A 19,774-nucleotide genomic window follows, 5' to 3' on the forward strand; every position below is an offset into this window, starting at 1 on the left:
CACTTTTGTGTCCTGTTAAGTGACCATTTTGCTTGAATTATTTGAAGAGTATGAAAATGAATTTCTAGGTGCTATATATCCACAAAGTTGTCTTATGAGCTGAAAAAAACTTAGCATTTTTTTTTTAGTATCGATCTCACCATTAACCTTACTCTTGCACAACATTTTTGAACCTAAACTGTGTGAAAAAACGGGTCTAGTTTTTGGCCTTTTTTCAATTTTTGGCAACTATACCACTCTAAACTTCATGTTTGTGAGGTTTAGATGGCTAGAGGTTAGACCTTCATAGTTCTCAACATGTTTTTATGCTTGTAGGGAGAGCTAAGTGTTAAAATTGAAAGTTATGACCAATTTAAAAGAATTGCATAATCCTATTTTTTGGCCAAAATTAGCACTTTTATGATTTTTTTGGTGGCTTTCTTGATATCCAAATTCAATTTTGATTGTGTAAGTGTAATGTATAACATAAAGCTAATCTTCCTTGAGTTTTGGGGGACCTAATATGCTATATAGCATAGTATATGATGATGGTTGAGTTTTTTGATTGCTGAAGAATACGATACATTTTAGAGTAGCAAGTATAAATTTCTCAATATTGCTAGTTTCTTAGGCCAATTGTGTGTATTTTGTAGGTAGTAACCGTATCTAATCATATGCTACAAACTTGGCTAGATATTGAGTAGTTTTTATGGGTTTCTAGAGGTCATCATGCTAAACCCAGTTTTTTCATATTTGCTGTATTTAGCACTTTATCATTGCCCCCAAGGTTCTAATTGTAAGAGATCCATTATCCTTTTGACATGCTCCATGGCTCCTTTTGAATCCAAAGGCCCAAAGGAAACTAAGAAAACATGTATACAGTATCTGTATTGAGCGTGACCATAAAAACTTTGATGATAGGTTCGCAGAATGGCAAAAATGCAACTTTTTTGTACCTATTTTTTTTTACCAAAAAAAATTAGTGAGGTAAAAGCAACCATATGTTTCGGTCACCAACCCATTGAAGCTAACGGGGCATTTTATCTCATGTCCTACAAAAATCCCCAGTCTTATTTATTTGCAATCAACCGTAAGAAATTGCTGTTTTGGGCAAAATGCACTGGTCCATTAACTTTGGAGGCTTGTAGTGACCAAGGAATGGGAAAAATTACAAGTTTCTCATTTTTTCCATATGTAGTAGTTATTGAACTATAAGCTCATGAAACGATTTTTCAAAATGAGTGGATCTACTATGGTTTTGGAATTTTTTCCCAAAACCCTGAAAAGACACTTTTATGTCCTGTTAGGTTACCATTCTAGTGTTAATGCCAATACAACCATTGGGAGTATTCATGAAATGGGGACTGGATTTTATGGGACCTTTTAAGAAGGTGACTCCCAGGAAGAACAAGTACATCATGATGGCTACTTGTTATGTTACCAAGTGGGTTGAAGCTAAGGCTCTTCCTGACAACACAGCCAAGTCAACTGCAAGGTTTCTGTTTGAGAATATTGTCTGCTGATATGGATGTCCAGTAGAAATTGTGACCGATCAAGGAACACATTTTATCAATGATACTATGGAAATCCTATTGGATATGCTTTCAGTCAAGCATCGGAAATCTACTCCTTACTATCCTAGATGCAATGGACATGCTGAAAGTAGCAACAAGACAATAAAGACTATTCTCACTAAGGTGGTACAAAAGAAACTAGACTAGTGGGATTTGAAGCTTCAGACTGCTCTATGGGCTTATAGGACAGCTTATAAGGTAACTACTGGAATGACACCATTCAGAATGGTGTATGGTAATGAAGTTGTGGTTCCTATGGAGTTTGTAATCCCCAGTCTGAGAATGGTTGTGAAGTATGGATTAGACTTCAACCATAATCTTAAGAAAAGGCTAGATGAACTGATGCAGTTAGATGAACTCAGGCAAAGGGCTATATTGGAACAAGAAATTGTTAAACAACGAAGGAATCACTGGCATGATCGCCGAATTAAAGTTCGAGAATTCCAGAAAGGAGACTTAGTGCTTCTATATCAGTCTAGATTGGGTCCAAAGAAGCCGAATTTGAAGATTGCCTGGGCAGTACCTTTTGAGGTCGATTGGGTCTTCTCCAATGGCACAGTCAGATTGAAAGATTTATTTGGACTAATGTTGCCGGGAGTGTATAATGGAGCAAAGATCAAGCTCTATTATTCAGAGACCAGAGAAACTGGGTTAGAACAAGGAACTAAGGAACTAGATGTTACTGATCAAGAGATACCGGAATCAGATATTTTTGGACTTTTTCATGTGCAACCAGTTCCAGTTTCAGAACCAATACCAGAAGGACCAGATCAGTCTGATCTTAGAATCAGTACCAGTACAGTCGCACTAGACTGGAATCAGTTCAATACCAGTATGGACACACTTTCCAAATTTTAAGCGCCCAATGGTCAAATGGCACGCGAGTGGTAATTATTACAAGGATGGGTCGCAGTCTTGTCCAATGCATGTCTGCCACGACAGCAACGATGCACACAAGTCTAGGAGCGGCGAGTGGTGGAGCTTTTATGGCGCGAACACGTATAACAGTCAAGAGAGTTAGCATTTTTTCCCATAAATCTCATGCGCGATGCTTTCCTCCTGTCAACCATTCATCATCGCCGAGCTCCGAGGTTTCTTCACTACAGCCACAAACTTCGACCTCTGACGAGACAGCTGACTGTCAGACAGTCTTACCAGCGACACCAGGAAACGGCTTCGACACAAGTAAGTCATCTTCTCCTTCTCCTGTTTCATCGTCATCGACCTCACAGTGTATGGGTAGAAGGAAACGCTCAGAGAAGATGCAGGAAACTCTTGAGGAAACCCAGGCTATAGTTGCTGAGGCAAAGGCAAGCCTTCCCATTCTTCCATACAGTACAAATCCAACAATATGTATTTACTGATCACGCAATGACTCTGCTACAACTATGGGATCTGGGAGTTGTGTTGCAAGCTACAAGGATTGCTTTTGATGCAGATATCATCAAGCAAGTTCTTGATTCCTTTGATGCTGAAACTAGCAGTGCTATGGTAAATAGTAGGAAGGTGTCAGTGACACCAGAAGCCATTGCATTTGCATTTCGGATGCCTAATGAGCCCAAACCATTTGTGGCAACTGCGCAGCAAATAAGTATCTCTCTGAAGGAAGATGAAATGGCTAAAAAGTAGCGCAAGGCAAGTGCTCAAGGAGTTCCAGTATAGCAGGACTGGAAGCCTCCGCTGCTTACAGGTTTGTAGCTGAAGTAGTCAGCCTTAAGAACAACCCAACGTATGTGTCAGAAAAATTGTTTGCTATGCTGTTGGCCAAGATACTGGATCCACAAGTCCATATCAACCTTTGTCAAATACTCTCGCATAATGTACTCCAACAGACTGCCAAGCTGAAATCTCAAACTGTTTTCAAGGCATGGTATGTCTGGCAATTCCTGTATTGGGCTAGTGCTGCAGATGTTAATGAGCAGGTAAAGCAGGCTTGGAGTGAGCAGCCCATTTTTGAACCAAAGAAAATTGAACTGTCCTCAGACGACGAGGAAATAGACAGTCAAATGATTTCCACTGACCTGAAAAGGAAAGCCACTGCGGAAGAAGCTGGCAGTTCAGAGAAGCCAAGAATTACACTGACAAAAAGCAGTGAGTTCTTGAAGCAAATAGAAAGCCAGGTTAAGGCAGTAAGCACTGAGAAAGCTGAGATGAGTAAAACTGAGCAGCAATCTGCTCAGAAGACTGTGCCTGATCAGCCAGTTGTCAAAAATACAGTTGCTATTAATCTGGGAAAGATCATGTCAAGCCAGTCACTGTTGAGAAGATACCAGACCAGTCAAGGGACAAAGGCAAGAGTCAACTGGACAAAGGGAAAGGTCCAGCATTCTCAACTTTGTCTGGTGGAGTTCTTTCCATTACTGAAAACCCTCTGCAACAACTGGTAAAACAGGATAAGTTGCAGCAAATGCAAACTCAAAAATTGAGAGGGCATCTTTAGCTCAGCAAAGTTGATTATGCAACTTTACCCTACATGGCTCCAGTGGCAATATATGAACCTGTTGAACCACGGTCAAAGACAGATGTTCAGTATTGATACAGTCTTCTTGGAATACCATTTTCAGTTGTATGGGACAATTGGTGGAGGCTGCTGGATCAGAAGACGGAGTCAAAAAGCTTAAAGCTGACTTGGCAGAAGCACAACATCAGATTGAAACACTCGAGAAAGCCCAGGAAGTGTAGAACATACAACACAGGGTACTGGAAGCTCAATCAGAAAGGACTCAGAAGTTGTTGAACAAAAAGTTAGCTAAGGCTGAGTCTGAAATTATGATCATCAAAAGTCAAAGGAATGAAGCACTGAGAGCTGCCAAGCGAGCTGAAACGATGCTCAGGATGAAGCAGACAGAATTCAAAAAGCTGTTATTGCACCATACAGATCTAAAGCATTCGCTGACTGATAGATACATCTACAATAGCTTGTCTGAAATTTTAAACCCTTCAGGCAATGTTGTTTTTTACTTAGAAAATTTAAAGTCCTTGATGGAAAGTATGCAAAGCGATTTGCAGGACAAGGTGGGTAAGTTCAATAATGCTCTGATGAACCAAGCTATAATGGATTATATTGAGCAAGAGACTTCCCCGGATGAGGATGAAGAAGATGAAGAAGATGCAGCTAACCAGGAGGAGGATGATCAAGAAACTGGGCATAAAAAGGACGATGATGATGCCCCACCACCATCTCCACCTCTAGGACCTGGTACTGGTGGGACAGGGCCAGATGAAGGAGGCCAGTCAACAGCTAGACCAGCCAGACCAGAATGAGGGTCAGCGAGAAGGACAAGATAAAGAGCACCAGTCGGGTAATCATCAGACTGAAGAGCAGCAGCCCAGTAACACTGGGAATCAGCCAACTGATCAGTCCCATCACAGCAGAGAGGCTAAAGGGAAGATGAAAGTACAGGATGAGGGACTAGTGGCTGATCATCAGCATTCACTACAGCTCATTACTCAGAATAAGCAACTGAGACATCAACAGGCCTCCATCACTAGACAGTATTTGGAGGATGATGCTATCTAGACTGACTTGGAAAGATTTCAAAGACTATATGTGGGAGCTAGGGAAATGGTAGAACATTGGAAATCAGTTGCTTTCCATGATAAAGAATCTTGTAGACTACCTGCGCATCCCAGTACAGTCCAGCTGTTGGAACGAGTTCCGGAATGGATACTCAATGCTGATGAGAAAGTGGCAAACCCGCACTGGCAAAGGCAGTCTACTGTAGATTGTCGGTCCTTAGCTCTAGAACTGGAGCTTCTGCTGGGTAACAAACCAACTTACCGCTGCATGAAGGATGTTAGGGTACAACTCAAGGAAGTTCTGGTACAAATGCAAGCTGCTAGAGGTGTTTTGGATCAGAGAGTCAAAGCCATTCTTGAGGACCAGACAGCTACTAGCAGAGGACCTCAAACGCGAATGTCAGTAGGAGCACAGGCAATTGCTCTCCGAACCCTGTTCCAACTAGTGAGAATCACTAGAAAGATGATGCAGCAGGAAAACCAGGCTGTTCTCAATTTCTTGGAATTTGTGTCTGATGCTCCAGTTCTCTTGTATTCTATTCCAGCAAGAGAAACTGAGCTGCCAAGATTCTTTCCAGCGCTGTATCCTCAACATCAAGAACCAGTTGATCGACTCACATATTTCAAAATAACTGATGAGCTTTAGGATTGGTATGAGCGATCAACTCTGGAATGGAAGACTTGGCAGACATTGCTCAATGATGCTCTCCAAATCAATGACATTCAGGCGATGAAAGAGGAGCTGCATAGGATTCAGCTGTGTATGGGCCAGTGGAAGATTCAAGTCAGAGGATTGACCAGGATTACTAATCAGTTGCTACAACTCACGGTTGAATCTTCCAAATTGTCTGAAAAAGACATTGCGCCAAAGCCAGGTCTGGCACCGTAGTACAGGGAGATGGCTGAAATTCTTTTCGAAGCTCGTGTCAAAACAAATCAGCCTCTTTCAGAAGGATGGATCCATACTGCTTCGCATTGTCATAAGCTGGCCAGAACCAGACTGAGCAAGGGCAGGCAAACCCTCTATGATCCTAACACCAAAACCTATCATTCTCTCACGCCTTATGAGGTAGAGATGACCACAGAATGGCGGGATCAGCTTGATCAGGAGGCCATTTACTGACTGATTCAGAAGGAGAATGCTGGTGCTGGGACTTCTCAGGCACCATCTCGGTCAAAGAGCAAAGGCAAAAGGAAGACGGTCCAATGGAAGGATACTGGGTAGTTCCATCTCAGAATTCAATGGCGACTTTTCTTCTCAGCAGGTAGGGAGAGATGACAGCTCTACCTTGGCCTGATGACAGCTCCACCTTGGCCTTTTCCACTGCCTCTTGCAATCCTTGGTCCTTCTTGAACTCCTACTCGTAATCTTTGAATGGCCATTCTCTATGTGGTCAAGCTGGCATCCCAACATCAAAACCAGACGATTGATTTTTCAGTCTCACATCAGAATCAAACAGGGGAAAATTTCAAAAATTTTGGAATCTTGCCAAAATTCAAGAAAGAAGGGAAGGATGTAGACGGCTGGATAATCACCATGTGGGAACGTGTTCTTAGAAGATGGGCAGCGAATTACTTAGTAATTACTATAGTAAACCCAAAGTGTATAAATAGGGCCCATTACATTATTATCGGGTTGGCAATTGTTATCACTTGTATTAGCGCTTTGGGCTATCATTGTACTTGAGCATCAGTGACAGTATTGTCGGTTGTACTTTCCCTCTGTAATCATATTCGCTGTAATCTTGATCTGTAATCTCAATCATGGCATATATTTCAGTGATACTTACTTCTCGTCTAGTCTTCTGAATCTGAATCCAAATCTCAACCTTATTCCAGTCTATAAGTCTGATTCTTATTTCAGTATCCACATTTCAATCTAGTCTCTGATTTCTGTCCAATCTACTGTCTGAAATCTTCCCACACTAGTAGCTGAAATCCTTCAACACTGGAATTAGCTGTCTCAAGAGATCAACTCCAATTCCAAGGGCATTGATGACCGTTTTCCACCACAAAGGAAAATAGTAGACCTTGTCACTCGCCATGCCCTTGGAGCAAGTGACGAGGAGACAGAGGGGCAGACGTTGCAACACTGTTAGAGGAAGGAGTACTATAGTGTTGTATGAGAATCAAGTATATGTGTAAGATGTTATGCTAGATAAAAAATAAGTGAAAGAATCCAAGTTTGTGAATGTGGATATGCAAGTGAAGGTGGTATATGGTACCATGTTAATGGCTATGCTTGTGAAAGTAGTAGTGGTGTGTGTTATGGCTGTGCAGTAGGTGTAGGGTTTTCCTAGGAGAGTTGACATCACATTCTTTGTGAAAGAGGATCTTGAAGAGCATTTGAATGAAGGTTATCTATAGGAAGTGAGGACTAAGCAGTCTATCTTAATTTTTGTGTATAGCATAAGGGATGTGTTCATCGAAGATGCCACATTTACAGGGTTAAGAAAAGAGCCCATGTTTGTTGAAGAGCATAAGGTTGAAAAGTTGATGGTAGAGTAGGTATGTCTGGCTATGTAAGAAGAGGAGACATAGATGGTGCTTTATGATAGGCTTGTGAAAGAGGTATGTGCTTCATGGTTGTTAGATATTCTCACAAAAATAGTTGTACAACAGTGGACTATGCATCATTGGTACAATTTTTTTTTGAGGACTTCTTGTATAGAAACCTCGAAGGAGTCACTCTGTATAGATTGTGTAAATAACGTGCGTTCAAGAACTATTTCTAAAACTCCTTATCTATGAAATTTTCACAAATGAAATACAACCTTTTCCTATTCAATTTGTAATTTTTTTTTCCCAATTCCATTTTATGATGGGCCTTCTGTATGTGGAAATGTGAAAAAAAAAATTAATCACCCTTCTACTGCACTCACGTGATAGTCACATAATTATTAAGTGACCCCCCCAACTTTAGAAACCTTCTCTATCGCATGGCTTGATGAGAGGGATGGATGGTGGTGTCCAATATGATGATGGACATGATGATAGCGCGATTAAAGAAAATAGATGCAAGCATATACTTGGAGAGGTGAAAGGGTGTCTGTATGCATTTTATATGCATCATTGGTTCTTTACTTGGATTAAGCACTACAAGAAGCTTCTTGAAATGGATGGCCTTGCCCAAAGCTATATATTTAATCCTGAAGACCATGCATCTAATCTTTTTCTATGCGTGCTAGATGATGCTATGTTCAATAAAAGTTGAAAGGTACATGCTGAAGCTTGAAGGGGTGGCACATGAGGGTGTTGCAGATGGATAGCTACAATTCAAGCTATCAATTTAATCGAGGAGGAGGTCTCTCTTGTTTAAGGGAGGTAGAGCTGTTATTTTTTTATCCAGGTGGATGGAAGCAAGTGATGCACGAGTGTGGCACATGAGGGTGTTGCAGATGGATAGCTACAATTAAAGCTATCAATTTAATCTAGGAGGAGGTCTCTCTTGTTTAAGGGAGGTAGAGATGTTATTTTTTTATCCAGGTGGATGGAGGCAAGTGATGCACGACGGTGGGCAATCCACCTAGTACAACTTTTGGTGCTTTTATTTTTTGAAGGTTGGACAATAGCTATTTCAATAAACATAGGTGGGCAATGATGGTGCAACCAAAGAGACTCGATGGAAAAAAAGGTATTTGGAATCAGGGGAAAGGAAACTCATAGGTGTATAGAAGAGCAGGTATGAAAACTAGGTGTTAGAGCACGTTCGAGGACCAGGTGCAATCAAAGGGACCCAAATATCTATGTTTTTAGTGTTTTTTAAGGCCAAAAGGTCTTGCCTTGGGGCTACTCAAGGGGAATTTTAAAGATGGAAAACGTGTAGGTTTGGGAGTGGATTTGGTGCTTTTCAAAGTGCTATTTGATTTGGTCCAAACAACTCATCAAATAGATCTTTCAATTGAAAGTTATACTAGGTTGAAGTTGTGTGAACAACCTCTCCTAAACTGTGCAAGATAGGTTGGTGGCTTGAGGCCATGTGGCCACTTTTTGCATGGAATGTGGTGAAAAGAAAAAAAAAATTGAACTTGATGCATGGAGGGGAGAGAAGCCACATTTTGATATTAGCATGAGAGAAGAGAAGCAAGAGGAGGGGCCGCAACTACCTTTTGGGGCTGAAAAGCACTATTTTGTCCATAACTTGCTCTCTTAATGTCATAATAGGGCAGCCCAAGGACTCTTTTTTCAAGATTTTCGCATGTGCCAGACACAACCGTGTCCTCAAATTTGTCAAATCTAGACTCTAGAAGGTTTTTTGAGCATCCTTGCATATGGGTTGTTCTGAGTGAAGTAGAGAAAAAGAAACTTCTTCTTTTTGGTATCTTGTCTCATCTTTTGTGTCCTTATCTTGTTTTGTTCTTAGTGTCCATGGAAGCAGTGGCTCTAGGTTATGATTGTGATTATGCACGTAGAGAGAGAGAGAGAGAGAGAGAGAGAGAGAGAGAGAGAGAGAGAGAGAGAGAGAGAGAGAGAGAGAGAGAGAGAGAGAGAGAGAGAGAGAGAGAGAGAGAGAGAGAGAGAGAGATTTTATTATCGTCTTTGGAGATCAAATATGACCTATGGGACCAAAGTTACATGTGATGTAGTATGTGTATGGCTGATGAGTGACTCTCGATGCTCCAAAATTGTGGTGATGAGAGTTGCAATGGAGAGCCCACACTGTGGCTAGGAGAGGAAAGTGTGTAGGTCTAAGTCATGGCTGAAAATGTGAGAGAAGCAAGTTCATATGTGACCAAAAGCTGAACACTCTAGTAGTGTGTGGTACTTAGAATCTTGAACTTGTAGTGATCATAATGTGCACAATCAATTTGACTCTTTTCCCTTTCCCCAATGCCCTGTATCGCATTGAAAGGGAGCTAAGCCGAATGGATGCGATAGTGTGTATCACCGACAAGGGGATAGGCTCAAGAATGTACGTGTGAGTACGGTTTCCTTTTTCAGCGAGAAGAACATGGTTTTGTAGTTGAGGGCAATATGGGTGGTGTAATGTATGAAGTGTGACCCACCGGATTTCTCCCAAGCTGTAATACATTGACATTGTGGAAAAGCGTCATTCACTTGGGAGTCAATTGAAGCATCATGTAGTAAGTGTAATGCATCCCATCTCCCAAACCACTTCTTTATGGCTTGCATCCATCTCGTGCTCAAGATCTTGCTTTTATGCGTCTTTTGAACTTTTTTGCTTGCTTCCCATGCAGTTGTAGGAAGTCTTTGTGAGGGGGTTTGATGCATCTTTATCATGTACTCCACAATCCTTTCCATGTCCATAACCTCAATTCATGGAAGAGATCCCGATTCAAGAAGTAGAAGCATATATGGTGTTTGTGTCTTAACTTGGAGAAAGTTTGTAAGAAAACGCTTTTGGACATTCTCAAACTCTTTCCAAGTAGACTTTGAGATGCTCCCATCCCACACTTCAACTCCATAAAGAAGAACCGGTGTCACCAATGCATCAAAAAGGTGCTTCTTGAGAATCCAACACTTGATGTTTCCTGCATTACACATGTTCTCGAATGCATAATATGCTCTCTTTCCCGCTTCCAAATGACGGAGAGCACATTCATGCCACTTGTGATTGGATGCAACCTCAAAGCCAAGGTACTTAAATCTCTCAACAACTTCAAGTGTCTCATGGTGCATGGCTTCTCCTTATGGTTGGTTTTCACAAGCATAACCTTTGTTCTGGATTCATTTTCAATCATCCCACTATGAAAACAAAAGTTCTCAAGGACAACCATAAGCTCTTGTGCATCTTCTAAAGTGATGTGCTAGAAGTACTACATTATCCGCATACAGCAAAAGCATGATTACCGCATTGCAAATAGTGACATCTTCTATGCCTTCTTCTTGCATAAAGTCAAGTACCATTTGTTCCAATTGATTGATGCATACACCAAAGATATTTGGTGACAACGGTCATCCTTGTTTAACCCCAATAGTGCTTACAAAAATTTCTGAAAATCCTCTTCCCATGTGCAATTGACATATCACCTTCTCATAGATTCGGGAAACCGCAAGAATAAACTTACTTGGCACTTGGAGTTCTTCCATCCTCCTCCACAAATTGTTATGTGGAATCATATTAAAGTCTTTCTTAAAGTTCACAAGACAACAATACAATCGCTTTTCTTTCAACCGACTTTCTTCCATGAGAACACGAAGAGTGACAAGATGATCAATGGTGCAATGGCATCGATGAAGACCTGCTTGCCCTTTTGTACGCTTTTCATTCTCTTCAACCCAATCACTCAATTTCATCTCCATTATACACCCAAAAACTTTTCCATAAGAGACCCAATCATTATAGTCCGGTAGTTGTTTACATTCTTTACATCCTCTCCTTTATAAAAAGTCTTGACCCAATTAGTACTTTGATCATAAAGCATACCATGTTGAAGTCCAAGGTTGAACACATAGTAAAAAAAGAGGGCATACATGGAAGTGAACCATAAAATGGTTTTTTTTAGTATTTGATTGCTCATATAATTGCCTACAATGTGTGTACATATCCACAAGACTCAAGCTACCAAAGTTCTCAACCCGCTTGCCCCTCAAGTTTCTCCAAAATCTTCCACATGCACGTGCCTTTTCTTGGACTTGAAAAAGTTGCTGCTTTACTTCGCATCTTCTTCTCATATTTTGAATCAATGCCTTAAATGTATGCAAATGACTTCTGATAGGTTGTCTTTGTCCATGGTTGCATCAAGCTTTATCAAGGACTTTCGAGCACCTTGACATTCTTTATCAAACCACCATTTACGTGATCTATCTTTGTTGAAACTTGATACAATGGAGATGCTTTATGCCAAAGCATTCTTCGGCACAAGAACACATAACTTTCTTGAAAGCTTCCCATTTAGTTTCCAATGGTGCATCATATTGAATCTTTGTTGTCCATAGCTTTTGCTCAACCATTTTAATGTACATTGGTATCTGTTTGAAATCCATACATAGTGATATCTTCTCTTCCCTGTGGCTGAGATTATCATGCTTAGTTGCTTCTCTGCATGCAAGGTCGATACATAAGGTCCGATGTTCTGATTTCGGGGTCCATTGGCCAAACATAAAACTCTTTATGTGATACATGATGGATTTTGAGAGTAGCATATAGTCAATCACACTATCCCCATTATGTTTTCTATATGTAAATCCATTCACTCCACTCCACAAAGATACACCATTGGCAATGAGCATACACGTTCTATTACACATGTGTAAAAGTAACTGGCATATCAAATTGTTGAGTATCATGTTGCAATGTTTTTGTGAGAGCATTCATATCCCCAAATACAATAACATCACCTTAGCTTTTGAAATGAGCAATGTCCTCTTCTAAATCCAAAAATGGTTGATCTCTATCCATGCAAGCATAAAAGGGGGAATCATGATGAAAGAATGTAGCAACTGGCTACAAAAATTGGTGCTCTTTTTTGTGTCATAATTTTGAGCCATACATAACGTTTGTACTTGTCATCTTTCACAATTGATACAAAATCTTCAAGCCCTTTCTTAACCATACATGCTACCCCTCCTTTCCCTCTTTGTTGCTTAAGATTTTTTGACCACATCAATCAATGTACATTGTAATCCTCCAAGACATTAATCCTTTGTGTATCATGCTCCCAAGTTTCAACAAGAAGTACAACATTGGCTTTTCTTGTTAGTTCATCAATGCCAACCCCCGCATTCCATGGGTATCCATTACAATTTTAAAACCATATCTTCAATTGTAACTCAGCCTCATAGGTCGTGCATCCCTATTTGTTCGAGGAACTTGCCTGCTTCTTGGGCACATTTTCTTCATGAGACATCTCTTGTTTTTCTTATTCTTTTCTTCATATGCCTTGCGATGCATATTTTGTTGCTTAATAGTGTGATCTTCACATACAAAACATTTTGTATCCCTCAAATAGATCCAACTATGATCAAGGATAATCTTTCGTTTGGTCTCATCCAGCATGGTGCATACAATAGGCCGTTCTCCCGAGAAAGGAGCTCCTTGCTTACCCACTCTATGTGCTCCATAGACCATAGCTCTGGAAATACCAAAGTGGGTTTTGAAGAAATCTTCTATAGCAATGGCAAGAGAACAAGGTGTCTCTAACTTCTCTTTGGGAATTCCACATTTTTTGGAACGTCTCTCTCGTTTCTTCAACTCCTCTACATCCACATTCTCAAAATGCTTTGTTTCAGCCATAGCTTGCATGAGAGAGGAATTAGAAACCACATTTCTACCACATACATTAGCCCAATACTTGTTTGTGCATACATTTTTCATGAAGCATACATCCCGACTCATGGTGTCAAATTTATCCTCTTTCAATACATGGTCATGCTCTACTTTACTCATGCGCTCCTTCAAAGCATTCAAGTTCACAAGAGAGCGTTTACATTCCTTGACTTCCTCTTCAAGTTGCATTAAACGTGTTGTTTGCATCTCAAGTGTTCTCTTGAGATTCTCATTCTCAACCACAAGAACTCTTAGTGTACTATTCTCCATTGCAAGTACCCATAAGTCTTCACCTTGTTTGTTTATGATCTCTTGCAATGATACCAAGTACTCCATGATCATGGTTTTCGATGTCATTGGTTGAGTGGTTGTGTTGCTATCTCCACACTTAGGAGATTTTTGGATCATTTTCTACAATGGTTGTGGACCTTTTCAAAGAAGAAGAACCCTTGCGTGTGCCGGAAGACATTGTATGTAAAATAAGAGATGAGAGTCAACTTTTTTGAACCTGTTCACTTCGGAAATACTGCTAGAAAAACGCCTCGATAACTTTGATTTTTTTTCCCCCTTTACATCAATGTGTAGAGGGATTCATGCTCTTTGATTGAGGCTATATATCACCCAAACCGGAGTTCAGCTGAAGAAGTAATGATCAAAAGAGTGAACTGTTGTCTACTAGGTCAAAAAACGGCTGCACTGGGGGGGGGGAAGAGAGAGAGAGAGAGAGAGAGAGAGAGAGAGAGAGAGAGAGAGAGAGATCTGTGTATGCGATGGTGCATATTTTGTGTTTCCAATACTACATGTATGAGGATTTTCTGGCAGATTGTGTCTGTGTTTTCAAGTGGATTGAGGTGCAATAGAAATCTATGAGCTATATAAGGCAATTAGCTATGTGTTTGGGTTATATATTCTTCCCCCTCTCCATTGTTTCCAATTTTCATTGAGGAAAGAGGTGGATGAGTTGTTGAAAAGCACAAGCTATAGGACACTCCCATTTGTGAGCTAATCACATAGGGTATGGTAGCTCCCTAAACATGAGTGCCAACTCATATTCATCGCTTCTCGAAGGGGGATGTGTTACTGTATTACACTAGTGACATGTGTGAACACCTTTAGGGCCATTCAAACACTTTTTTTCAATGTAGGAGGGTTTTTTCCCTGAACTTATAATACACCCATCATTTTAGGCCAAGTATTTTCTTTGTATAACCACACTCAATAATACTACTTCCTATGTATTGATCTCTTGATCTTCTCCATCTTTGCATGTACTCATGAAACTCCATTTCCAACAAAAAAAAACTACCAAAGGATACAACCAGAGACATCTCTTGGAATTTGAAGGGTACAACTGACACTAAAAAGCTAGTGAAGTCAAAATATAGACTAAAAATTGTTCAAAAGATCTCCTTTTTATGCAAGAACTAAGGTCGACTCATACAATCTTATCAAGGGACTTAAAACTATTCCTTAAGATTGTATCTAGATGTTTATCCCCCAAGTTAGGGACTCAAGGGGGATTGGTTTAGGTATGCGGATCAAAGAATTCCCTTTGTTGTATCATTTGATTATGGTTGACTATTCACGATGTATTTTTTACTTCCATGTCTAACCCTTTGAGTTAGTGCCTTGCTTTGTTGAGGGATCACTATCATACCAAACACAAATTAAAAAATAAAACTCAAGCTAATACAATTAGGTCCATCTCCATAGGGGACTTCAATATGGGGTGGAAAATAAGAAGGTTAGATTCAGAAAGAAAGGGAATATTCTTAGAAGAGAAACTTTCCAAATGATCATGGGTTAGGCTCTCTACGCAATTTCATTAATCTTGTGGCTCAAATCCAAGTGATGAAGGCCAATTTTATCCTCTTCAGCACCAATTTCAGCAAGTTAAAAAAAGTTGCTAACAATTTTATCCTCCTCAACACCAATTTCAGCAAGAGTTGTTGACAATTCCATGGCAGAATTGGTAGCCAATAGATTTTTCTTGATTAGTGGCATGTACAACACATCAAAAAGTTGCTTAGTTTCACCTTTACTACATTTCAGACCCTTCTACTGGACATTTTGTATTATTTCCAACAATTACTCCGATAGATTCCTATAGAAGCTTGCAACAACTATACCAATCTTTCTTACTAGTCATATGTTGGGATCTTCCACTATCTAGAATTCAAGAACCATCGATAAACGGAGTTTGTACTAATGACCATACATCATTTATGGTGGCCCATAGTTCAAGCTCTTCTCGATATTGTTTGCGGATTCTCTTTCCTTCCTAAAATCTTTCATAGTGCCATTCTTCTTATCTACCTTCTTCTTCCTGTAATTTTCAACATCACGACTTTTCTTGTCATAATTAAAACAACTATCTGTAATTTTTTCTTATTGGACTTTGTCTTAGAGGTAATTCAACATAGTCTTCTTGCCTTTTGTGCTATCTGTGAATGCAGTATCAACCCAACCATCCCTAGTCTTGACTCGTAGCTAGCTCCTCTTCCAGTAACATTACAATTAGTTCTTCAAATGTAAGAGGGGTTGGACAAACCTGAGTGTTGAGTACCGTAACAATACCAATATATCTGGCTGAAAGTATATATTCAAATGAAGTGTCGAGCTAATTTTTAAAGAAATAGCCACACTAACAGAAACTAATTGATTTTGGGGATTCTTAAGTCGCTTGATAAAGGACTCTACCTTCTCTCCGTTAGCAAGTTTCTCACCAGCAAGTTGATTTTCACATTTTGAATCTTGGAATGATCATGCACCTCATATTGGCGAGCCAATATCCTTACATACATGACAATGGTGCACAACATATCTGCATTTCTTTTCTACTTTCAGGCACACAGAAGAGCATATAAAGGAATCATAAAATTTGGATTTTTTATATCTATTAATACAACATGCTTTGGGTTAGTACCATTTTGCCTCAACAATGTACCCATTAATTTATACGAATCCAAAATTGTAATTTTTTTGAATCTCCACAGAGTGTAGTTGGTGCCATCATAAGTTTGCCTTCTATGAAGGCTGCTGAACAAATGCCTATTCAATGGACTAGCAGCAATAGATGACGACATGATAAAGAATTGATTTCGCAAGGTAATACAAGTACTTCCTGTACAATCTTAGCTATGAGGACCTAACGATCTAATACCAGAAAACAAGTGCAGAACAAATAGAATCTTGTAGCAAGGAGAGTAGAGATAGATATGATGAAAAGTAGATTAATGGAAAACCAAAGTTAGAATAGCACTATTACCGAAACTATCACAAAGTGATGGCGGCATCCACCCATGCCCTCTAAAGATAGAACGCCGTAAATGGCGATATAGACAACTAGAGTTAGTAGGCATAAATACAACGGATGGATTACTCTTCAACATAAGATGCCATGGTTCATGGACATGGGCTCCTTGTATAGTATTGTGGGTGAGTGGTAGATATACGTATGTGGTATTGACTATGCCAACCCACCCCTATGGCCATCGATCATTGACTTATGACTATTCGCTACCAATCATGGTACTAACGGCATGTACATATGGCTTAATATCCAAGGGAATAATATTCTAAAAATATTCTTCCAAAATTTACCTCGGAGGCGCTACCCCCAAAACCTTGCATCGGGGGTCGTCGGTCCCCTATACCCCCAAGTCGAGGCTGCTCACTGTGCCCTGAATTCCAAGGTTGGGGGGTCCCAAATTAGCTCCGTTCCATCCATGGTAACAAATAAAGATCTCATTAGTGTGCAAAAATGGAATCCACCAAATATATGTACACAATTGGCTTCTCCACATGTATATGGGAGCCCTACAAATTGTGTAGCAATATACATGATGGTGAGCAAAACTGTTAGGTGGACATTGTAGGTATACTGACACTTATGTTTGTGAAAGATGGAGACTAAGTGTATTGTGATGCTCCTTCGTATTTCTATATTCGTCAAGAGGGTGGGTCGCACACTAGTAAATATTGTAACATGCATAAAACAATGGAAAATATTGAAATGAAGTTTTCACCACAGTAAATGAAGAGGAAAACTGGTAGAATTTTACACATTCTAGTGTTAACATGTACAGATCCTTAAAATCTTGACCCACAAATTGGGAGAACTTTAATTGTGCCCTTTTCCTGTCTACATTGGAAAAAAATGTTTTTGGTGAGCACCCTACATACTGGGATACTTCCTAAAAGCAGACATGGTGAAGATAATGGGCAGTCGAACCTTCAAGGCCAATTTCCAAGGACAGCGCCAATAATCAGGAAATGGAGAATTATAGATAAGCATTGCATCATTGTGTTCTATTCTGTATTCTTACCACCTCTCCCGTCTTTAAATGCTTGTGTTGGAACCCATAGAGTTGCAGGACCTGATTGTCAGCAAAATTGAAAGCCCTCTCCATTTGCTCCAAGCACCTCTCCTCTTCATAGGAGGGATAGCGGCCACAGGGCTTGCACCCCACAAAATGCGTCACGAAGGGCCACCGATCGTCGCCATAGCCAGGACGCGAGCTTTCCATCAATTCCTCAAATCTGTCCACTATACCAACCCAATAGCCATGGAGACAGTAAGAGCTCTCCAAGACAACCTTGCTCTCCCAAGCCTCCTTCTGTGTTAAGAGGAGGTAGATCAAAGAGGATTGATCATCGGAGTCGAACAACGGGCGATTGGGAAGGGTTTTTGACAGTATTGGGCCCCATTCATGTCCAACTCTGCCTTTGGCCGGGCCCATGAGGGCCCATGTGTCAATCAGATCCAAAGACCATTGGCAGTTGCGAATCAAGAAGATGCCCGCGTTCAATCCGATCCATGATCTCTTGATGAAAACTTCCTCTCTACTGCCTGGGATGATGAGGTTATGCTGCTCATACTTCTCCATGGGTAGCTCAAATGCCATGTCTGTTATCATGGCATCACTGTCCATCCACCATAGCCATTCTATTTCCGGGTGCGACAGCATGAGCGTCCGGAGGAGCGGTAGCTTCGACCAGTACTCTGTCATCTCGCTGTTCAATTGCGCAGTGTTGTAGAAAATCTGGATACCATGAAGGCGGCAGTAGTCCACCTTGTTTTTCATGAAGATGAGCAGAGAATGGTCACCAGAGGGATTCTCACAGGCTCTCGGGCGTGAGCCAGTGACGAGAAGGATGTTCGGGCGACCGTGGCCATGGGGGGTAAGATTGGGATTTTGAGCGAGGAAGGCACGTCTGTGTGCATCCCAATTTGTCACTCTGGGACCCAGAAGGGGAGTGTCCGCAGCTTGAGTCCGGGAAGCATTTTGTGCTTCAGGTATATTGTTAATGTCGTCGAACTTCATGTCCGAAGCGGATGAGTTCTCCATGTTTTCTTTGGGACTACCGTGAAGAGCAGCTCCAGTAGCTGCCATGGTGGGGTTCTGCTCTGTGGCAGCTGATTGCTGCGAGTGAGAGGTAGAGGGCGTGAATTTAGTGTCTTGAAAGGGGGAGAGGATATTATGGTTGGCAAGGTGCCTGTGGATGCTGGCGACGTTAATGGGAGGAGTATATGTAAGAGAAGTTGAAGAGCAGAGGAGGAGGAGAAGGAGGAGGGCAGCAGCAGCAGCGATGCAGGAGAGGAAGAGGAAGGCTAGCTGATCCCGTTGCAGCTGCTGCTTGACGCTGTAAATTTGAGTCAGCAGTAGAGCATGATGATGATGGTGAGGATGAGGGCGTTGCTTGGTAATAATGGCCTCGTAGTGCAGCTGCTGCTGCCCAGCTACAGAAGTATATGAGCAGCTGGGTCCACATGATATTGCAGCTGCACCGGATTTGATCTTCATCGTCACTGATCACAACTAGCTCTTCACTTCCCTCGTCTTAAGTACTGCTTTGTTAGAAGTTCTATATTATGCCTCGATCGACTCCTAGAGCCTGTGTGTGTGGGAGAGAGAAGAATTTTTAACGTCGTAGGAACAATCCCAAGAGACGATCTATGTATCCGACGCGTCTTGAACCCCCTCAGGACTCCTCTGTGTGCGTGTGTGTGTGTGTGTGAGAGAGAGAGAGAGAGAGAGAGAGGGGGGGAGAGAAAGAGATCTATATATCCGACGCGTCTTGAACTCCTCTGTGTGAGTGTGTGTGTGTGTGAGAGAGAGATGAGATGAGATGAGAGAGAGAGAGAGAGAGCACATTCTCGGGATTCAAGGATGGTCCGATGCGAGCCCCCGCCGCCCGCATGCGCATGCATATGCATGGTCGACGGCACCCTCGGCAAGAAACGGCTCATTCAAATAAGGCCATCGATCGGGGTATAAATAGTTTATCGCTTGAGAGTCACCCTCACGAAAACTTCAAAGTGCACATATGTTGCAACGGAGCTATTCCTTGTCTTTCTATACCACGAGTTCGCGCGGCTCGCCTATGGTGGGCGCGAGGCGAGAGGCGGGTCTCGCTCACTAGCTCTTACTAGCGGGCCAATCTTATACAGTTTCACAAGCTCATTCAT

The 19,774-nt window shown here is 41.2% G+C and overlaps 1 protein-coding gene across 1 annotated transcript; it reads right to left on the minus strand.

The window, feature by feature from the left end:
- Window positions 1-17,437: 17,437 nt before the first annotated feature.
- Window positions 17,438-19,267, minus strand: LOC147448399 (putative xyloglucan 6-xylosyltransferase 3). Its single transcript, XM_086522366.1, has one exon. The coding sequence runs from the start codon at window positions 19,107-19,109 to the stop codon at window positions 17,604-17,606; it is 1,506 nt and encodes a 501-aa protein (XP_086378492.1). The 5' UTR covers window positions 19,110-19,267; the 3' UTR covers window positions 17,438-17,603.
- Window positions 19,268-19,774: the final 507 nt, after the last annotated feature.

The sequence above is a fragment of the Adiantum capillus-veneris genome, chromosome 10 (genome assembly GCF_014529385.1).
Source record: "Adiantum capillus-veneris isolate H3 chromosome 10, ASM1452938v2, whole genome shotgun sequence".
Classification (NCBI taxonomy): domain Eukaryota; kingdom Viridiplantae; phylum Streptophyta; class Polypodiopsida; order Polypodiales; family Pteridaceae; genus Adiantum; species Adiantum capillus-veneris.

Excerpts from the sequence above, each read along its gene's own strand:
- LOC147448399 (XM_086522366.1), bottom strand. The coding sequence starts at position 19,109 with ATGAAGATCAAATCCGGTGCAGCTGCAATATCATGTGGACCCAGCTGC.